This window comes from Meles meles, chromosome 20 (genome assembly GCF_922984935.1).
Source record: "Meles meles chromosome 20, mMelMel3.1 paternal haplotype, whole genome shotgun sequence".
Taxonomy (NCBI): domain Eukaryota; kingdom Metazoa; phylum Chordata; class Mammalia; order Carnivora; family Mustelidae; genus Meles; species Meles meles.
In genome coordinates this window covers 22,095,023-22,112,890 of record NC_060085.1, presented here as the reverse complement: position 1 = coordinate 22,112,890, position 17,868 = coordinate 22,095,023, and the positions used below count along the sequence as shown (strand labels likewise).

Below are 17,868 nucleotides of genomic sequence, written 5' to 3'. Positions count from 1 at the left end.
CTCCAGAGGATAAGGCAGGTGCTACTATGGCTACTGCCACACACGAGAAACAGCTTCGGAGTGGAGACCTGATGCTGAGCTCCCGTGTGACTTCAAACCAGCCTCTCCCTTTCTGAGCCTTGGTTTCCCCTCCTGTCTGACAAGGACCACAGGAACACTGCTTGGAGTGAATAAAGCAGGCGGGGGCCCAAGGCTTACCCCTTCCCCTGCCTTCCACAGAAACCATCAAGGTACTTCCAAGGACTCCAAGGCTCTGCTGGGCCGGGGACCTCAAAGCCCCTTCTCCCGGCATGCCTGTTTGCACTGCCCCCTTGCCAGCTCACACCCCTCAAAGGCAAAGCCAGATCGAGGCCCCTCTCTGGCCAGTGGTCGTCCACCTCCTGAGCTATTCTCCCACACTCGGGGTGAGCCTCCCCGTTGCCACTCCCACAGCTCTGCCTACAACATGGGAGTTCCAGGCCCTTGGCTCACAAGGCCTCAGTGTCCCCTATGTGCACAGAGCCGTCAGATCTGGGGACTGCTGAGGCCCGTCCTCCGTGACGGCAAAACCACAGGCAGCCCCGGGCTGGACCGGCAGAGCCGGGCCCTGTGGCACCTGACTCCAGGCTGCTGCCTGCAGGGAAGCCGGCCGGTCCCCTGGGCAGGTCCGGCTGACTGCTCGGAGCCTTTCCCACGTTCCCAGCCAGCCCAGCCTCCTCATATAGCCGTTTCTAGGCTGGGCCTGTGCTGTGTGCCCCAGGGAGCAGACCTCCTGGGGGACAGGGCCAGGGCCCGCCCACTGGACTCCTCAGGGAGGCTCCTTTCGGATAGCCGGGGGGGGGGGTGCGAAGCCCCCTATGACCCCAGCCATATTCAGAGCCAAAGGGCAAGCAGCACAGACATGCACAGAGCGGGGGCAGGTGTGCTAAGGAAGGGGAAGCAGCCCAAGACACAGCACCGGAGTCCCTATTGCCCTTCCCCAGGGCTGGATGCTGCCTGCCCTGGTGGAGGGGACCCCCCGGAGGCCAGTCACCACCTCAGAACCTTGTGTGGGCCCCAGCATGGCTGCTCCACTCCACCCCACCCCACACCCCAACCAGTGTCACCAAGCCATCCTCCCTCGACCCAGGACTTGGCACCTGGCCGCACTGCTGAAGCAACCCGGCCTGGCCCGTGGCCAGACTCAGGAGCTGGGCTTTCCCAGAACCGCCAGGGACACCAGTACCAGCTGCATCCCGACACTCAGTATTTATTCACTTCATTGCTATTCGTTACAAAAGCATTTCAAGTTTATTAAAGAATAATTGAAAAAAGTTACCGGTAATCCTACCCCAGGCCCTCTAGTACACTCCCACGGGTCTGGGCTCAGGACAGCGGCACCGCCTGCGTGTGCTGATGGCTCGGCATTCTCATGCAAGCTGTGACCTGTGGGCTCCCTCGGCATGACTGACCCCCACGGTCACCCCGCAAGGGTTCTGTTCCTTGATTTCCTCTCAATAAATTTCCCAGAGGGAGCTCTCTGGGCCACAAGGTGCAGACGTATTTATGGCTCTCGGTTTGTATTGCCAAAGTGTGGGTCTCATTCTGAGGGCCTTGCTGGAGTTGAACCAAGAGCCCTAGGTAGATTAATAGGGCCCAACAGCAGCCTGGGACCCAAGGGCAGAGAAGGGGACTCCTGGGCTCAACCCCTCTCACCCCAGAAACGAGAGGTCTCTGTCCTGCCCTGGCCCCAGCAGATCTTGCCCCCGGTCAGACACCCCAGTGCCTGCTCAGTACCTTAAGGGCCCCCCCAACTGCCCAGTCACACGTTGCTGACCTCCAGGCTGCCTTCCTCTGGGGAGTCATTCCCTAGCCCCCCCCCCCCAATCCCATTCTGGCCCATCCGTTTCTCCCAGGGTGGGCGTATGGAGGGCAGGCTGGTTCACTGTTGTGTCACCCAGATCTAGGAAGCCTGCTGGTGAAAGGGTTGGTGCGAGGGGTTGGTAGTGGCCTGGGATGATTCTGGATTTTTCAGAAGGAGTGCCAAACCCAATTCCCACCTGAGCCTGCCTCTCCTCGGTACGTATTTCCGTCCCCAGCCAAGGTCCACAGGACATTCAGTTTGCTTAGCCAAGGTTACTGCTGTTTTTTGGCTTGGAGGTCCCAACTTCCCAGAAGCCGCCCCCAGAGGGGCGGGACAGTGAGCATACTACTAATTCACTCCCCACATCCTCTCAAGTTCAGAAGCCACCTGCCAGGCACCAGAGCCAAAATGAAGACTTCGGCCCCCCGCTGCACCCATGGCATCACGCTGGTGCTGCTCTTGCTGCTGGCTGCCCTCTGCACGACCACCGCCCAAAAGGTAACGGGTGTCTGGGTGCCCGAGCGCGGGTGCTGTGGGCTGATGAACAAGGAGAGCCTCTGCATGTGCAAGCATGTGCGGACAAGGGAGCGTGGGTCAGCGTGTGTGCAAAGATGTGGTGCCGACCATCCACCAGGCACTAGCCTAGGGCTGTATGGCTGCTCTCCCACTGAATAGCAGGGAGACCCTATTCCCATTTTGCAGGGAGGGGCTGCAGCCCAGCGAGCTGCTGCCGGGGCAGTGTGTGGGGTGGGTGAGAACGGGCTTCATGAGCCCTGCTCTCCCTCTCCCTGGCTGAGTGGCCGCGAAGGAGTTATCTATGCTCTCTGTCTGTTTCCTCTCTGTAAAATGGTAAAAAGAAAAGCTATTCAGAGATTTGTTGTGAAGATCAGACCTGTAATATCCAGAAAGAACTCTGTACGGGGCCTGCCATCGAGCAGACACTCCACAAGCCCCCCAGCCAGTCACGCGCCTCGGTGCTAAGCCACGCGTGCACCTGAACGTGCCGTGTGCAGAGAGCAGGTGTGCAAGGCCGCAGGTGTGCCCAGGTCCTTCCTGGGGAAGCAGACCTAGAGGGGAGTGTGGGCCTAGGGAGGGTCCAGGGCTGCAGGGTGAAGGGGGCAGAGAGGAAGGCTCCTAGTGGTTAGAGACTGGGTCCTCGTCTCCTCCGAGTTCCTCCAGTTCCTATAAGCACCTGGTGGGAGACCGGCAAGAGCTGCGTTTCCCAGTTTCTGTGGAGGCTGAGGTCACCAGAAATCACAGAACTTGTTCGTTACCCTTTCACGGGCAGAGCTAAGATCAAATGTGAAGCTGCCTGACCGCGCTAGGGTCCCCTCCCCGAGGAGGAAGTGAGAGTCACCTCCCAGACACACTGGGGCTCAGTCTCCCGAAACATGGCCCTGAAGGGTGGGGGACAGGGCACGCAGCTCCGTCTGCCGTGAGCCCGGTGTTCACGTGCGCAGTGCCTCCTGGGGTTTGGCCAGAGGCATGGCCAGTGGCTCAGTCGGGGTTGGGGACCAAGGGCAGGGCCCCCTCTTCAAGAGTGCTATCTCAAGCTGGGGTGGCATGGAAACCATCCCACCCCTCCCCCTTCGCTGGTCCAGAATGACATCGACATCTACAGCCTCACCGTGGACTCCAAGGTGTCGTCCAGATTTGCCCACACAGTCGTCACCAGCAGGGTGGTCAACAGGGCCGATTTCGCACAGGAGGCTACCTTCCAGGTGGAGCTGCCCAAGAAAGCCTTCATCACCAACTTCTCCATGTAGGTGCCTCCCCGCCCTCCTCCCTGCCACCCTCCCCAACCCAGCGCCATGTCGCCATCTTCCCTGGTGACACCCTGTCAGGAAGAGTGACCCTCTTCCTGATGTGAGATGAGCCAGGATGGATGCCTCAGGCGTGTGTGCTCTGCCTGTAGGCAATACGAGGAACCAGAGGCTTAACCCAGGAACTCCATGCGTTCTCAGAGATGTTCCATGCCTCCGTCCTCCACCCGTCCCTCCTGCCATCAGTCCCTCCTCCCTTGTTCTCTCCCTTCATCCTTCCCTCCCACCCTGCATCCCTCTCTCCCTCCCTTCCTGCCTCCCGTCATTCATCCCGTCATCCATCTTTCCATGTATGCTTCCTACCCCCCGACCAGCTGACGGATGGAGCACCACAGCTTCTTGGTGTGTTTGCCTCTGAAGAGTACAGAGTTGGAGCATCCTGAGGCCAGGCCCAGGCAGGAGGGAGTCACAAAAGACAGAGGCCAGCTCAGAATACAACTTCCTAACTCCTGGGCTGCCCCACAATGGAGCAATGCCTCGAGGAGGGGGATCTCTGTCAGAGGAAGTTCTAAGCCAGGCTCATCCCCTCCCTCCCACCGGGGACACTGCATAGGGTGTTTCTGCTCTGGGCCAGAGGCCGCAGTGGGGAGCCCCTGGAGTTTCTGTGTACTCTGTGGCTCAGGGCTGACCCTCACCTTGTCCTCTACCAACCTCCCCCACCCTTCCTGACTCTTTTGCAATGTTTGCTGAGTGCAGGAGAACCCTCCCCGTCTGTCCCTGGCCTCACAGGAGAGGCAGGGATTGAAGGCCAGCCAGAGAGACGCTGACCCCAGAAACTCAGGGAGGGCGTTGTCTGGGGCTGAGAGCAAGCTTCTCCCAGCCGGGGCCCCCAAACTACCCTGAGACCTCTGAAAAGCTGCAGTGGGGCCTGGGTCCCCTGTGGTCGGCTTCTCCCTCACACCCTGCCTCCTGTCAGCAGCCCCTGCTTCTCCTGACCCTGGAGCCAGGCCTGTGGTGGGAGCGCAGCTGGGTACTTCCAGCTTCCCACTGGAAGGGCAAGGCCAGCAGGTGACCAGCTTCCGGGCACATGGCCTATGCTGAGAGCCCTGGGCTGGCACCCCCCTCTGGATCAAGATGGTGTTGCTGCAGCAAGTGGGGAAGCAGGGGGCAAGATGTCCTGTGCTCTGACCTGGCGGGCAGTCCCAGCTGGGCATCTGGGAGGAGGAGCCCTGTGGCCCACTCAGCAGCCCTGGCCCAGAGTTAAATTATGACTAGGAAGGTCAGGAAGGTTGGAAAGGAGGGACACTGGGTCCTAATGCCCTGGTGACAGGCGCCCTGCCTGTCCCTGCACGCTCTTACCCTTTCACATGGCCCCAGGTGGGGCCGGCAAAGGTTTGTGGACACACCCCAGGCTCACCTCACCAGGACAGTTTGGAGCCGTTCTCCTTCCAGAGGAAAAGCCCTGGCAGGTCTTTCTAATCCCAAAGAATAGCCATGAGGATTGTGTCCACACCTCTGGGGGTCTCATCCACCAATTGTCAAAAATCTACTTCCCCAGAGGCCATCCTCTGTGCAGGGGGCCCTGCGCTGTGCCAGCAGGAAACGGGGACAGCTGCAAGGGAGAGGGAGCAGAGCCTTTCAGACCTGCGTTTCCCACTGGGCTGGGAGCCCGGCACCCCCCGCCTCCTCCGTCTGCCCCACACGGCCTCACACAAGGCTGGGCCCACGTGCGCCCCATAAAGTGCTTGCTGGTGACCGACCAGTACCTCTGGGAGCAGGCTGTGAGGTAGACCAGGCAAGCCGGAATGTGGGGCCAGACTGCAAGGGTGGAGGCCAGGATTTATTTACGTCCATCCTGCCTCCTCTACAACCTTCCTCCAAGGTCTGTTCAGTAAATGCATGTGTACCAACATGGCAAGCCTGATAGCTTGCAGAGGCCCTCCACCCTCATCCGGGGCCCTGCACAGACTCTTGTATACAGTAAGTACATAATGAATGGGGTGGGCTGGGCGCCTGGGTGGCTCGGTCGTTTAAGCGCCTGCCTTCGGCCCAGGTCATGTGCCCAGGGTCCTGGGATCGAGTCCTGCGGCTGGCTCCCTGCTCAGAGGGGGGCCTCCTTCTCCCTTTGCCTCTGCTGTGCTCTCTCTCTTTCTCTGTGCCAAATAAATAAATAAATCTTTGAAAGAAAGAAAGAAAGACAAACGGGGTAGGCTCAGGCAAAGACAAGAGTCAATCTGTTAAGAGGCATGCCAAGTCCAGAGAGGCTCCCTAGAGGAGGTGGGATTAGAGTGATGATCTCCTGTCAGGCCCTCCACGACTCCCACTGTCCTGCCCCAGGATCATCGAAGGTGTGACCTACCCAGGGAATATCAAGGAGAAGGCTGCAGCCCAGGAGCAGTACAGTGCGGCTATATCCAGGGGAGAGAGTGCTGGCCTCGTCAAGTGAGCCAAAGATGGCGGCGGGAGGGACCCCAAGGGGTTGCCCCTGCCTTCAGCCCTATACACCCTCTCCAGTCCCCTGCCTGGCCTGGAGGGGCAGACCTGATGCTCTCCTCCCACAGGGCCACCGGAAGAAAGACAGAGCAGTTCCAGGTGTCGGTCAGTGTGGCTCCCTCTGCCAAGGTCACCTTCGAGCTGGTGTATGAGGAACTGCTCAAGCGGCATCTGGGAGCGTATGAGCTGCTGCTGAAAGTCCAGCCTCAGCAGCTGGTCAAGCACCTGCAGGTACCGGCACCCCCTGCTCCCGGGGGGCCTCTAGGAAGACACGTGCTCTGCTGAGGGCAGCCCATCCTTCCCCTCTGCCTCCTGTGAGGCCCAGCCCCAACTCCCCGCTGACCCAGTGAACCCCGCTTCTTGCCTCCAGATGGACATTCATATCTTCGAGCCTCAAGGTATCAGCTTTCTGGAGACAGAGAGCACCTTCATGACCAACGAACTGGTAGACGCCCTCACCATCTCACAGAACAAGACCAAGGTGGGCCCGCCGCGATCAGCAGGCAAGGGTCCCAGGGGCCTGTTGTCAGGCCAGCCTTATGGGTGTGTCCAGAGAGCAGGACAAGTGGGCAGACTGAGCCGGAGGGACTTTGGAGGTCTGTGTCCATACTGCCACTTGGCAGAGGTGGAGGACAGGGCTCAGAGAAGGCTGCAGAGTGCTGGTGTGAAGTCCGAGATGGGGGAGAAGGCCATGGGGAAGAGCCAGAGTGAGGCCCCCACAGCAGGGAGGGGCCAACAGCTGGATCCTGCACAACCTGAGCCCAGCCTCTGCTCACATGGCTCCCACTTCTCTGTGTGGAGGCAGTCTCTCCAACAGCTTGGCCTCAGAGAACGTTCCCTGGACTGCGGCCCAAGACAGCAATCTAGAATTCTTGCTTCAGAGGGGGTGTGGGTGACCATGAGGATCCTCCCAACTCCAGCCTGTCCCTCCCCAGGCTCACATCCAATTCAAGCCCACGCTCTCCCAGCAAAAGTCATCAGGGCAGCAGGACACAGTCCTGAATGGCAACTTCATCGTCCGCTACGATGTGAACAGGACCGTCTCCGGGGGCTCCATTCAGGTGTGTGGTGGACTTTAAGGTGAGAGCAGGACAACCAGAAAAGGACCTGAGCTTGCATGCTCTAGAAAGAAAGGCAGAATAACCCCCCCTACTTATCAGGGTGAACCAGTGGCAGAACAGCCTGAAAACTAGTAATTTTATTATGCTGTCCCTGAAATAGTTTTCTTTTGGAGGCACCAAAGTGTCACCTCTGCTAGAAAGATGCCCTGCAGGATTTCCTTATTGCCTTGCCTGCCAGGAAGCTCACAGTTCAGTTTTATACTCCATGGCAGGAGCTTCTTTCACACACGTCTCTGGCATCATTATGCTTTCCTTTTCAACTTTATTGGACCTTGTTTTAAAGTCTTTACTCTTTTGATGGATTTCAGGGTTATTTTGTCTAAACTTTTTAGGGTAAGTTGCCTCAAATACTAAAATAAATGGGTGATGAGGTGGGCGTACAGTAGTGGGCCATGTGTGAGCAGGGGAGGTGGGGGAGCGGCTGGACTGAGCTGTCGAAGATGGTGAAGACTTGGGGAGGACAGCAGTGGGACCCAGAGAGAGGGGGCTGTGTGTAGAGAGGAACCCAAGGATTAGGATGAGAAGGCTGCTTCCGGGGCAGGGGAGGCTGCAGCTCTTTTTACCTGGGTTTGTTTAACTGTGATCACAGATCGAGAATGGCTACTTTGTGCACTACTTTGCCCCCGAGGGCCTACCCACCATACCCAAGAATGTGATCTTTGTCATTGACAAAAGCGGCTCCATGAGTGGCAGGAAGATCCAGCAGGTGGGTCCCCCTGGCTCAGGGCATGGCCCTGGAAACTCACACATGCCTCACACCATTAGCTCTGGTCCAGGAGGCACTCTCCTTCCTCCATCTTCCTGGGTAGGGGGCACCCAGAGGTTGAGTGTGGGCAGGGCCTGCCCCTAGAGCATTGACCATGGGAGCCCAGGGATGCCCCCCAAGTACACTTGAGCCCCAGAGAGGCCCTACTCAGACATCCTCCTGAGTCTCCCACCCCCCTGCCCAGACCCGGGAAGCCTTAATCAAGATCCTGGAGGACCTCAGCCCCAACGACCAGTTCAATCTTGTCAGCTTCAGCGGGGACGCAGCCCAGTGGAAGCCCTCGCTGGTGCCGGCCTCAGCTGAGAACGTGAACCAGGCCAGGAGCTACGCGACCGGAATCCAGGCCCAAGGAGGTGAGCGCCTCCGGGCCCCTGAAGCATAGGGGGCTTCCAGCGCAGCAAGCCCCTGGGCTGGGGAGCTGGGCTGGAAGCTGCCACCCTGAGAGTACGTGCCCCCCAGGGACCAACATCAATGGCGCGATGCTGATGGCCGTGCAGCTGTTGGACAGTGCCAACCAGCAGGAGCTGCTGCCGGAGGGGAGTGTCTCCCTCATCATCCTGCTCACCGATGGCGACCCCACCATGGGTGAGGGCACCACCAGCAACTCCAGGGCACACAGCCCTGGGGGCGCAGACAGCTGTGCCGTGGGACCCCAGGGAGGGGTGGGGGGCGTATCTGAGACCCCTCTGGCTCTGCGATTCCAGAAAGATCTTTGAACAAATCACTGTTTCCTCACTCCCCCTTCCCAACCCGCTGGGTCCAGGGGAGACCAACCCTGCAAGGATCCAGAAGAACGTGAAGGAAGCCGTAGATGGCCAGTACAGCATCTTCTCCCTGGGCTTTGGCTTTGACGTCAGCTATGCCTTCCTGGAGAAGCTGGCGCTAGACAATGGCGGCCTGGCTCGGCGCATCTATGAGGACTCTGACTCTGCCCTGCAGCTCCAGGTGCCAGAGGGCCCCCGCGGGCTGCACGGGTGAGGCAGGCAAAGCCCAGTCCAGCACTCGTAACACTGCCCCCCGCCGCCTTGCAGGACTTCTACCAGGAAGTGGCCAACCCATTGCTGACAGCAGTGACCTTCGAGTACCCCAGCAACGCCGTGGAGGACGTCTCGCAGGACAACTTCCGACTGCTCTTCAAAGGCTCGGAGATTGTTGTGGCCGGGAAGGTCCGGGACCAGAGCCTTGATGTGCTCTCAGCCAAAGTCAGGGGGAAGATGGTGAGTGTGGCCAGCCACTCTGCAGGGGGAGGGCTGCTGGGGCAGGCAGTCAGAGGGGCTGACTTCCAACCCTAGCCCGGCTGGGCTCCAGCTACTGGCCTTGCGCAAGTCCCACGGTGCTCTCGGCTGCTTAAAGGGGACACCCAGCGGTCTGTCTGCGCTGCTGCTGGTCCTGAGAGCACCAGGGGCTTGGCACGCCCTCCTGCCCTCGCACCAGCGCTCGGAGGTTGCGTTCAGGCAGGGGTGACTGCTCCCATTTTACAGACCCGCAGGCTGAGATCCAGACAGGGCAAGCAACTTGCCTAGGGCCCCAATGTAGCCAGGTCAAGAGCCCGGGTCCCCACGCGGTGCCCCAACTCTGCCCACCTTCCCAGCCTCTGCCACGGGAAGTCTTCTCATTCCATGGGGAGAAACAGCATCTGCTCCGCGCTAAGTCCTCTAGGCCCTACGGATCCTGTCGTCCCGGGAAAGGCAGTGCAGGGAAATCATCACACAAACAGGGAGCTACAGGTGGGGAGGTTGCCAACAGGAGAAACTCAAGGACTCAGGGGAGCAGCCCTGGGAACCCAAACCTGATCTGGGAATCAGGGGGAGCTACCTGAAGGAGGCCCCGCTGAGGCTGAAGGACGAATAGGAGACAATAGAGATGTGGAATGGTACAGGACCATTCTGGGCTTGCATGGCAAGCAGGCAGCCTGTGTGGGAAGAACAGCAGGTGGGTGAGTCAGGGGGACACGGAGAGGGTGGGGGTGGGGAGGCAGGGTGGGGGGCAGGGCCTTGCCTTGGAGGAAGTAGCCAAGTATTGTGATGGGCATCGCCTGCCCTGTGGCCCGCCTGTCTGGGTTCAAACCCAGCTCTGCCACCTCCCAGAGGTGAGGCCGGGGGCAGATCATTTAACCTTCCTGGGCCTCAGTTTCCTTGGGTGTAAAAATCAGAATAGGTCACCCTACCCACCTTGTAAGGCTGCTGTGGGGATTAATGTCTGGCCCCAGTTTAAACACTCCATTCGCGTTAGCTGCTAAAATAACCTGAAGGCCAGGGGTTCCCAAAGTGCAGAACTCAGGGTGACTCAGGGGAGTTTATAAACATGTCTTTCTTTCAGTAGTTGTGTATTTATTTTATTTTTTTAAAAGATTTTATTTATTTATTTGATAGAAGCCACCACAAGAGAGGGAACACAAGCAGGGGGTGTGGGAGAGGGAGAAGCAGGCTTCCTGCTGAGCAGAGAGCCCAATGCGGGGCTCCATCACAGGACCCTGGGATAACGACCTGAGCCAAAGGCAGCTGCTTAATGACTGAGCCACCCAGACACCCCTGTGTATGTATTTTAATGCATCTCCTGCAAAATAGAACTTGAACGCCAGACCCAAGATTTCTGCAGGTGTGATTGTTTGGGACAAAGCCAGATAAATAGTATTCATCTATTTAAAGTTCATTTAAGGAAAACGATCAAGCAAATTGCTGTGTGTGTGGACAGGACGAAATTCATGTAGGTGGCCTACGTGACACCGTTTTGGGAAACGAGGCTGTGGGTGAGACAGAGAAGGTGGCCCCAGCAGGGGTAATGGGATTTGATCCATGATAAGGTCTTCAGCTGTTGTTTGGAGCAGTGGTGAGAGAGGGCAGGTTTCCTCTGTCCCTGGACCCAACTTCCCAGACTGTGGCCAGGGCAGCCCAACAGCAGGAGGCCTGGCCCTGGGGAAGGAAGCAGCGGTCACCCAGAGCTTGGCACCCGCTGTATTGCCACGTCCCTTTGCGCCCAGCCCCAGCAGAGGGCACCAGCTTGGGCAGGGGACAGCTGGTTGGGGGGCCCCGAGGCCTATCAGGGCCGTGACACCTGAGTTCTCTTCTCAACTCTGCCTCTGACTGTCAGAGAACGCTCTTCTCTCTTGGTCCCCAGAGTCTCTTTCTTTGGGGTGAGTGTGGAGTGCCTGTGGGGTCCCTTTCTGCCCCCCACACTGCAGTTGCATGTCCTTCTCGCTGCTGTTTCTACCTTGGCCTGGGGTTTGGATCCCATTCTCATGTCCCTTTCTCTGGAAGGATCGGTCTGACCTGAGCTCCTGGCTCTGGGCCTGTCATGTCGGCCTTGGCAAGGCCCTCACTGCTCCTGCCTGGGCTGGGCCCCCTCTTTCCAGCACATGCAGAACATCACCTTCCAAACGGAGTCCAGTGTGGCGGAGCAGGAGAAGGAGTTCCAGAGCCCCAAGTACATCTTCCACAGCTTCATGGAGAGACTCTGGGCATACCTGACCATCCAGCAACTGCTGGAGAAAATGTGGGTGGCCTGCACCCTCGAGGGCCCGCTGGGGCCACCACACACAGCCCAAGCACCTTCCCGAGCTTTCCCCTGGGGTGGGGGGCAGCTGCAACTGGCACGGGGTATCTCCCGGGCATAGAGAGAGGCAGTGGTGGCATTGTGGGTGAGCTCCAGGCTCTCCCAGGTGGAACCTCCCAGAAGGGTCTGGAAGGGAGGGAGACTGACCCAGCATCCGGGGAGGACACGCCGAGCCTCTGATGTCCCCCACCTGCAGGGTTTCGGCGTCCAGTGCTGAGAAGCAGGCCCTCGAGACCCGAGCTCTGAACTTGTCACTCCACTACTGCTTTGTCACTCCCCTCACATCCATGGTGGTCACCAAACCTGAAGGCAAAGAACAGTCTGAAGTTGCTGAGAAGCCTGTGGAAACCGGTAGGTATGAGAGTAGGACCCCACCCTTCTCAGCAGCGCAGTTTTGACTCAGCATTCTTCAGAGCCTCCCCCCGCCCTGCCTCCCCACCAAGTCCCTGACCTAGCCACCCCTAATCTCCCAGGAGCCTGGGGACACTGCTCCATTTCACAGATGAGGAAGCTGAGGCCAGGTCTGCTGACCCCAGAGTTTACCGCACCTGTTCAGTGCTGGGGTTGGGAAACAAGGTTAAACAGAAGCACTTCAGACTTTTCAAAAGCATCCTAACAGCATTTTTTCCTTTTCTGTCTCTTTTTGTTTTATCCAGAAAACAAATACAAGAACTTCAACTCAGGTAAGGGCCTAATTCACTCAAAGGCTGGACTGGGGGGCAGTCAACTAACACAGAGCCTGAGGCATCAGCCCCACGAGGTTGCCAGCCAGGGCCTCTCCAGCTCAGCCCTGCTGCCAGGAGCGGGTGCTGTCTGCCACTCACACCCTGTCGTGGGCACTTAGGGACACAATCCCTGGTCAGCGAGGGACCCCAGATATGTATAACCAAGAAGCAAACCCAGGTCCCTCTGATTTCCAGGTTATCCACTCTCTAGATTTCGTACTGCTGGAGACAGAAGGTCCAGAATAACAGGTGGCAAAGGAGGAAAGGGGAAGGGGTGGGGGAGATTAACAGGACCTTGACCCCAGGCCACAGACTGGGTTCTGCCCTGGTTGTTGGGGACATGACTTGCCTGGCTCCCTTGGCTGGCTGGTGGGGCTGGGACTCAGATCATTATATCTGATCAGGAGGCATCTATGCAGACTCTGTCCTCATGGAAACAAGAGTCTATCGAGGACAAGGTAGTTTGAGTCGGGGCCGGGGGATGGGCGCTCATATCCCAGAGGCAGGGTGGGCAGCTCAAGAAGGGTCCAGCATTCCCACGCTGAATTTCTCCTGGCCATGGGGAGTTAGCTCCCAGAGTGATTAATGTAGGGAGGGGAACCATCTGCCCTTTCCTCATCCCTCTCCTGGCCTGGGTCCCTGAGCCCTGGCTGCAGGGAGCCATGACACTGCTTGAGAGAAGGCTGCATGTGTCAACTTTTCCAAAGCTGGAACTACCGGGAAGAGACCTAGTGACCTAGGGAGAGCCGGACCACGAGGACCTCCTGACATGCCTCATCATCATCCACTCTACCAGAGGGCTGGAGAATCACTGCTACCAGACATGTTGTTAGGTTAGCCACTTTCTGACCTTCGGAGGGTCTAATTTCTTCAAGATGATCGTTGAACATGGCCATAGAGTTGGAGAGGTAAAGCACACAGGACAGGGCGGGGCACAAGCCAGGGAGAGCTGCTGTGGGGCATGACATGACATAATATGTCCTTTATTTTCACGGAATTGGATTCATTACACTCTGGAGTCTGGCTCAGGATGGAACCTTCTAGAAAGGGAAGTCTTCCTCCCTTTCAAAGCCAGCAGTGGACCCTTGAGCTGTTTCTGATCTCCAGGTCTGGACTCAAAAACAGCACTGAGCCAGGCTAGACCCCCTCTCCATTTTCCCTGAGAGCATGCTCTCCTATTTGCAAATCCCATGGCAAAGGCTCTTCTAACTCCTGCATAGGTGTGTCAGGAGTTGTGGGGCTGGGTGGGGGGAGGGCAGCCGTGATGCTAACTGGGGGTTGCGTGCTGATTGTTCTCAGTCCTGACTGCCCTCTTCCTTTGTGTTTCTGGCTGGCCCTGCCCTGATGCCTGCTTTGGCACCGTCAGCCCCCTCCATGCCTGATGGAGCGTTTCGGAGTGTGGATCCAAGAGCCAAAGATATCTTCCAGGCCAGAGTCCCCGCAGTAGCTTCTGGCCCTGTGACAGGGAGACTCTGGGAGAGGAAAGCCTCGGGTCGCTCTACAGATTTGCCACGTGGGTTCCCCAGTGTTGAGGTTGAGAGAGTGCCCTGGCTACATACACCCATGTCTCTGTCCCTACCCCTCTCCCCCATTCCCTGGGAAGGTGCTCCCTAAACCTAGACTTTTCCTTCTTTCAGAGATACCCAAGACAACCTCACTCCCAGGTAAGTTGCCAGCCTCCCTCAGGCCTGGCCCCCCTGTTGTCCTTGTCTCCCAGCCTTCTCTACCTACTCTAGGAACAATAGCTGCTGTCCCAGCCCCCATCCAGGCACCACCCGTCATCCTGATGCTGCCCGGACAGAGCGTGGACCGTCTCTGTGTGGACATCAAGCACTCTCAGGGGCCGATGAACCTGCTCTCAGACCCTGAGCAAGGTGAGAGGGGCACATCCCGTCAACCACCCAGAGAGGCCCAGACACCTCTCACTCCCGACTTACTACCCCAGAGACTTGGATGGGAAACCCGCTTGTGGAGACACACCCTGCCCCATGCAGGTCTGTTCCAGATCCTGGCACTGCCACACCCCTGAGCACCACCGACGCAGGTCTGGGTGGCCTGGCCACTCCAGGATGACGAGATGTGGACTTGCCCCCAGGCCCTGCCATACTTCGGCGGTGGGGAGACAGACTTGGGCACAGATGAGCTCCATGGCCTTGAGTCAGTGCCCAGAGCGACATGGAAGCAAACCCAGAGGAGGGGACAGGAGCTATCGGGAATGCGGGGGTGGAGGGGCAGGGGTGGCTACGCAGGGTCATAAAGGAGTGACTGGGCCTTGGCAGACAAGTAGGGGTCCACTGGGCAGAGGAAGGGGAAGGCGGAAGCAGAGCGCTAGAGGGTGCTGGTGGGACTGTGGAGGGTGTGGAGGCGGTGAATGGTCTTACTGCTTGAACTGGGTGTTGGGTTGGATACCAGGAGGCCCAGTGCTCGGGGATGCCCTACGCTCGCCTGCAGAGCCGGCCAGAGTCCATTAACACAGATGGCTCCCTCGCTCCTCCCATGCGCACACAGTCCGCCGCTCCTCCCGCCTGGCCTGTAGTCTGTTTGCTCACAGAGGAGGGGGCCCACCACCCCTTTTCCATCTTGCCCTTGGCCATGGCGCCTCATCAGGCCAAGCACACCCCAGGGGCCTTATGAACATTCATGGATTTCCGACACCATCTCCCTTCTCAAAGGCTTGTGTGAAACTGGCCATCACTGAGGATTCAGGGGTCCTTGCATAGCCATCTGAAACCAAGGGATGAGGGGAGAGACTGTGGGAACCAGCTCCCCATGGGAGGGAGTGTGGGAGAGAGGGAGGCAGGGAGGTCAGCTGGTGAGAAGGGGTCTGGGTGTACCTCCCGCTCAGGCCAGTGCCCAGCTGGGGCCATGGTCTTGACCTTTCTGCCCCCGGCTCTCTCAGGGATTAAGGTGACTGCCCAGTACAAGACAGATAAGGCCCAGTTCTCGTGGATCAAGGTGACCTTCAAGAACCCCGAGCTGCAGGTTCACGCCTTCTCTGAGCATGCGGTGGTGACCCGGAATCGAAGAAACTCTGCCTACAAGTGGAAGGAGACGCTGTTCTCAGTGATACCCGGGTACGTCCAGCCTGGGTCCCTCTCTGGCCACATGAGTTAGCTGGGTCAGTGTCAACAAGTGACCTGAGCCCGCCAGCCTGGAGACGGGGTTGGCTGGGCATGAGTCTTCTGAAGCGGGCTGTGCCTGCAGGAGGAGCGGAGATGCCGAGTGCTCCAGGGGGCACCGAGCGGCTAGGCTGGGGCCTGGCTGGCCTCATACCCAACCCAGGCCACTGCCCCAGGTAGGGCACGGTGTGGTTTGGAGCTAGCTCTGCTGCTAATCCTGTGTGACCCTGGGCAGGCTGCTCACCCGCTCTGAGCCTGTTTCCTCACCCATCACCAGAGATAATCATCCAGCCCTGAGTCAGAAGATCCCGTGAGAGGATGTGGTCCTGGAACGCTTTGCCCATTAGACAGTGCGGTGCCCAAGGGGTGCTGTGGAGGGCAGTGCTGGCAGTGTGGCGAGGTAATGACAATAATGAGGAGCTGGAGAGCACTGTCCCCCGGGGGAGTTTAGGAACGTCATCCCTAGTATGCTCCTGGCCCACCGTCAAACCCTGGGCTGCTGGTGGGTAATGCAAGTGGATGGCGACCTCTTCAGGGTGAGGCTGTCCCACCGCAGAGCCTTCCAGAGGCAGCTCTCCAGCTCTGGGGGTGCTGGGAGTGGGGCAGAGCAGCCTGACCCTCTTTGAGCCGTGACCTGCCACCCCCCCCAGCCTGTACCAGGCACAGGGAGCCTTGCCCGCTGCCCTCTCCCTGCCCCACAGCAGACACTGGTTTCCACTTGACAAATGCGTGCGTGCCTAGAAAACCCAAGGGCTTCACCTGAAAACCGCCCGGTTTCATAAGAGATCTTAGTTTCTGTTTATCTGATAGATGCACAGGGAATGACAGCATTTCTATGCCTCGGACACACACGCTGGAAGGTAGAATAAAGAATTCCTATCACCGGCAGTGAGAAGTCCACATATGTTTACGAGGTACAGAAGACACACACAGGGAAAACAGACCACATTTTGTACGTTGCCTCGAAGACAGTGTCAGTTTAGGGCAATTCCGTTTAAAATAAACCCAGAGTAACAGCAGGACCCTATTCAACATGCTTAAAAGAATCTAACATTCCTAAGGAAGCAAAAAAGTAAGAATTTCAAAGATTATCTTAAGCAAAAAAAAAAAAAAGGGACAGGCTAGAACAAAAAAGGACTTGCTCTTCTAGACCCAAACATCACTGATCCTCAGAAGAAAGTGGCACCGGCCATAAGAGTGAAAGGGACGGAGTAAATGTACCGACACCCGCCGAAATCCCATCAGACTAACTTATGAGAGACCGAATCTAAGAGAACCAGGGAGCGGAAGGAGCTGTTGTTTTATCTGATAAAATTAACATCAGTCCCAGTTTATCACAAGGAGAGGGAAGCCCACGAGACTGAAGGGACTTGGCCCCCGAGGCCACAGTAGGAATTCCTGAGGACAAGAGGGGAACCCCTGCCGGCTCCCCGCCTGACTGCTCAGGACCCCGGGTTTCCCCCACAGCCTCAAGATGACCATGGACAAGGCGGGGCTCCTGCTTCTCAGCAGCCCAGACAGAGTGACCATCGGCCTGCTACCCTGGGACGGCCCTGGGGAGGGGCTCCGGCTTCTTCTGCGGGATACAGACCGCTTCTCCAGCCATGTTGGCGGGGTCCTCGGTATGCTGCCTGTGGCTCTAGAGGTGGCTCTCAGGAGCCACCTCTGCGGTGAACAGGCAGTGCCCTCCCCCTCTGTGTGTCTCCCAGCCTCCCTCTCTGTCCTTATTCCTTTCTGACCTGCCCTTTGTATCCCAGGCCAGTTTTACCAGGACGTGGTCTGGGGGCCCCCAGCAGCGGCCAATGACAGCCGGCGAACACTGACAGTTGGTGACCTTGAGTACACTGCCACCAGGTGACTCTGTGCAAGCAGGCCGCCGAGCCTGGCCAGGGGTGGGGGCCAGGAGGCTGGGAGCTGGGCCCCTATTCCTCTGTCCTTGCCTGGCAAATAGAGACAGTCAGGGCAAAGGCTGATGCTTTAGATATGTCTGACCCAGCTCTCAGCTACCCCCAAAATGACAGAGAACACCCCAGTCCAGAGATCACTCGGGTGAGGGTGGCGGGGGGGCAGTAGGAAACTCCTCCCGAAGTGTCAGAGCCCCAGACCCTGAGGACCACACACAGCTGGGGCCACTTGGGTGACCGGCCTAGTCAGCAGGTACCGGCGGAAATCCTAAGGGCCCCGAGACTCTTCATCCTCCCCGTTCCTAACCCTAGCTATCTCCATCTCTTCCCATCACACCTGAGATTTGCTGACCATCTGTCTTTCTGTCTATCCGTTTTTCCATCCCAGATTGCTCAAACTGGATTACCAAGAGGGGTCCCCAGGAACAGAGATTTCCTGTTGGTCCGTGGAGCTGTAGTTATGGAGGGGTCAAGGGTACCCCATCATGCCCCCTGGAGATGTGCAGAGGACTGCCACTTTGTGACCGGAGGGTGGCCTGTGGGGCCTGGGCTGCTATGGGGAGGATATTTTTGACTCATTACAAATAAAGGCCAGTGCCATAA

At 58.2% G+C, this 17,868-nt stretch overlaps 1 protein-coding gene across 3 annotated transcripts; it reads left to right on the top strand.

Moving 5' to 3' along the window:
• Nucleotides 1-2,197: 2,197 nt before the first annotated feature.
• Nucleotides 2,198-17,868, top strand: ITIH4 (inter-alpha-trypsin inhibitor heavy chain 4). 3 transcript variants are annotated; one of them, XM_045991766.1, is made up of 23 exons: nucleotides 2,198-2,320; nucleotides 3,424-3,584; nucleotides 5,923-6,027; nucleotides 6,147-6,309; nucleotides 6,449-6,559; nucleotides 7,014-7,139; nucleotides 7,789-7,905; nucleotides 8,150-8,318; nucleotides 8,425-8,550; nucleotides 8,729-8,910; nucleotides 8,997-9,182; nucleotides 11,318-11,457; nucleotides 11,714-11,868; nucleotides 12,174-12,200; nucleotides 12,438-12,491; nucleotides 12,950-13,075; nucleotides 13,609-13,755; nucleotides 13,880-13,906; nucleotides 14,000-14,116; nucleotides 15,142-15,316; nucleotides 16,829-16,983; nucleotides 17,119-17,215; nucleotides 17,654-17,868. In XM_045991766.1, the coding sequence occupies exons 1-23, from the start codon at nucleotides 2,231-2,233 to the stop codon at nucleotides 17,721-17,723; spliced, it is 2,826 nt and encodes a 941-aa protein (XP_045847722.1). In that variant the 5' UTR covers nucleotides 2,198-2,230; the 3' UTR covers nucleotides 17,724-17,868. The 3 variants fall into 3 exon arrangements, with proteins under 3 accessions (XP_045847722.1, XP_045847721.1, XP_045847720.1); XM_045991765.1 differs by having other exon boundaries at nucleotides 13,988-14,116; XM_045991764.1 differs by having other exon boundaries at nucleotides 13,979-14,116.

Bases quoted from the DNA above. Each gene is read 5' to 3' on its own strand.
- ITIH4 (XM_045991764.1), top strand. From the start codon at position 2,231: ATGAAGACTTCGGCCCCCCGCTGCACCCATGGCATCACGCTGGTGCTG. The intron at 6,028-6,146 runs GTGAGCCAAAGA...CTCCTCCCACAG, and splicing joins GAGAGTGCTGGCCTCGTCAA to GGCCACCGGAAGAAAGACAG. The intron at 7,140-7,788 runs GTGTGTGGTGGA...CTGTGATCACAG, and splicing joins TCTCCGGGGGCTCCATTCAG to ATCGAGAATGGCTACTTTGT.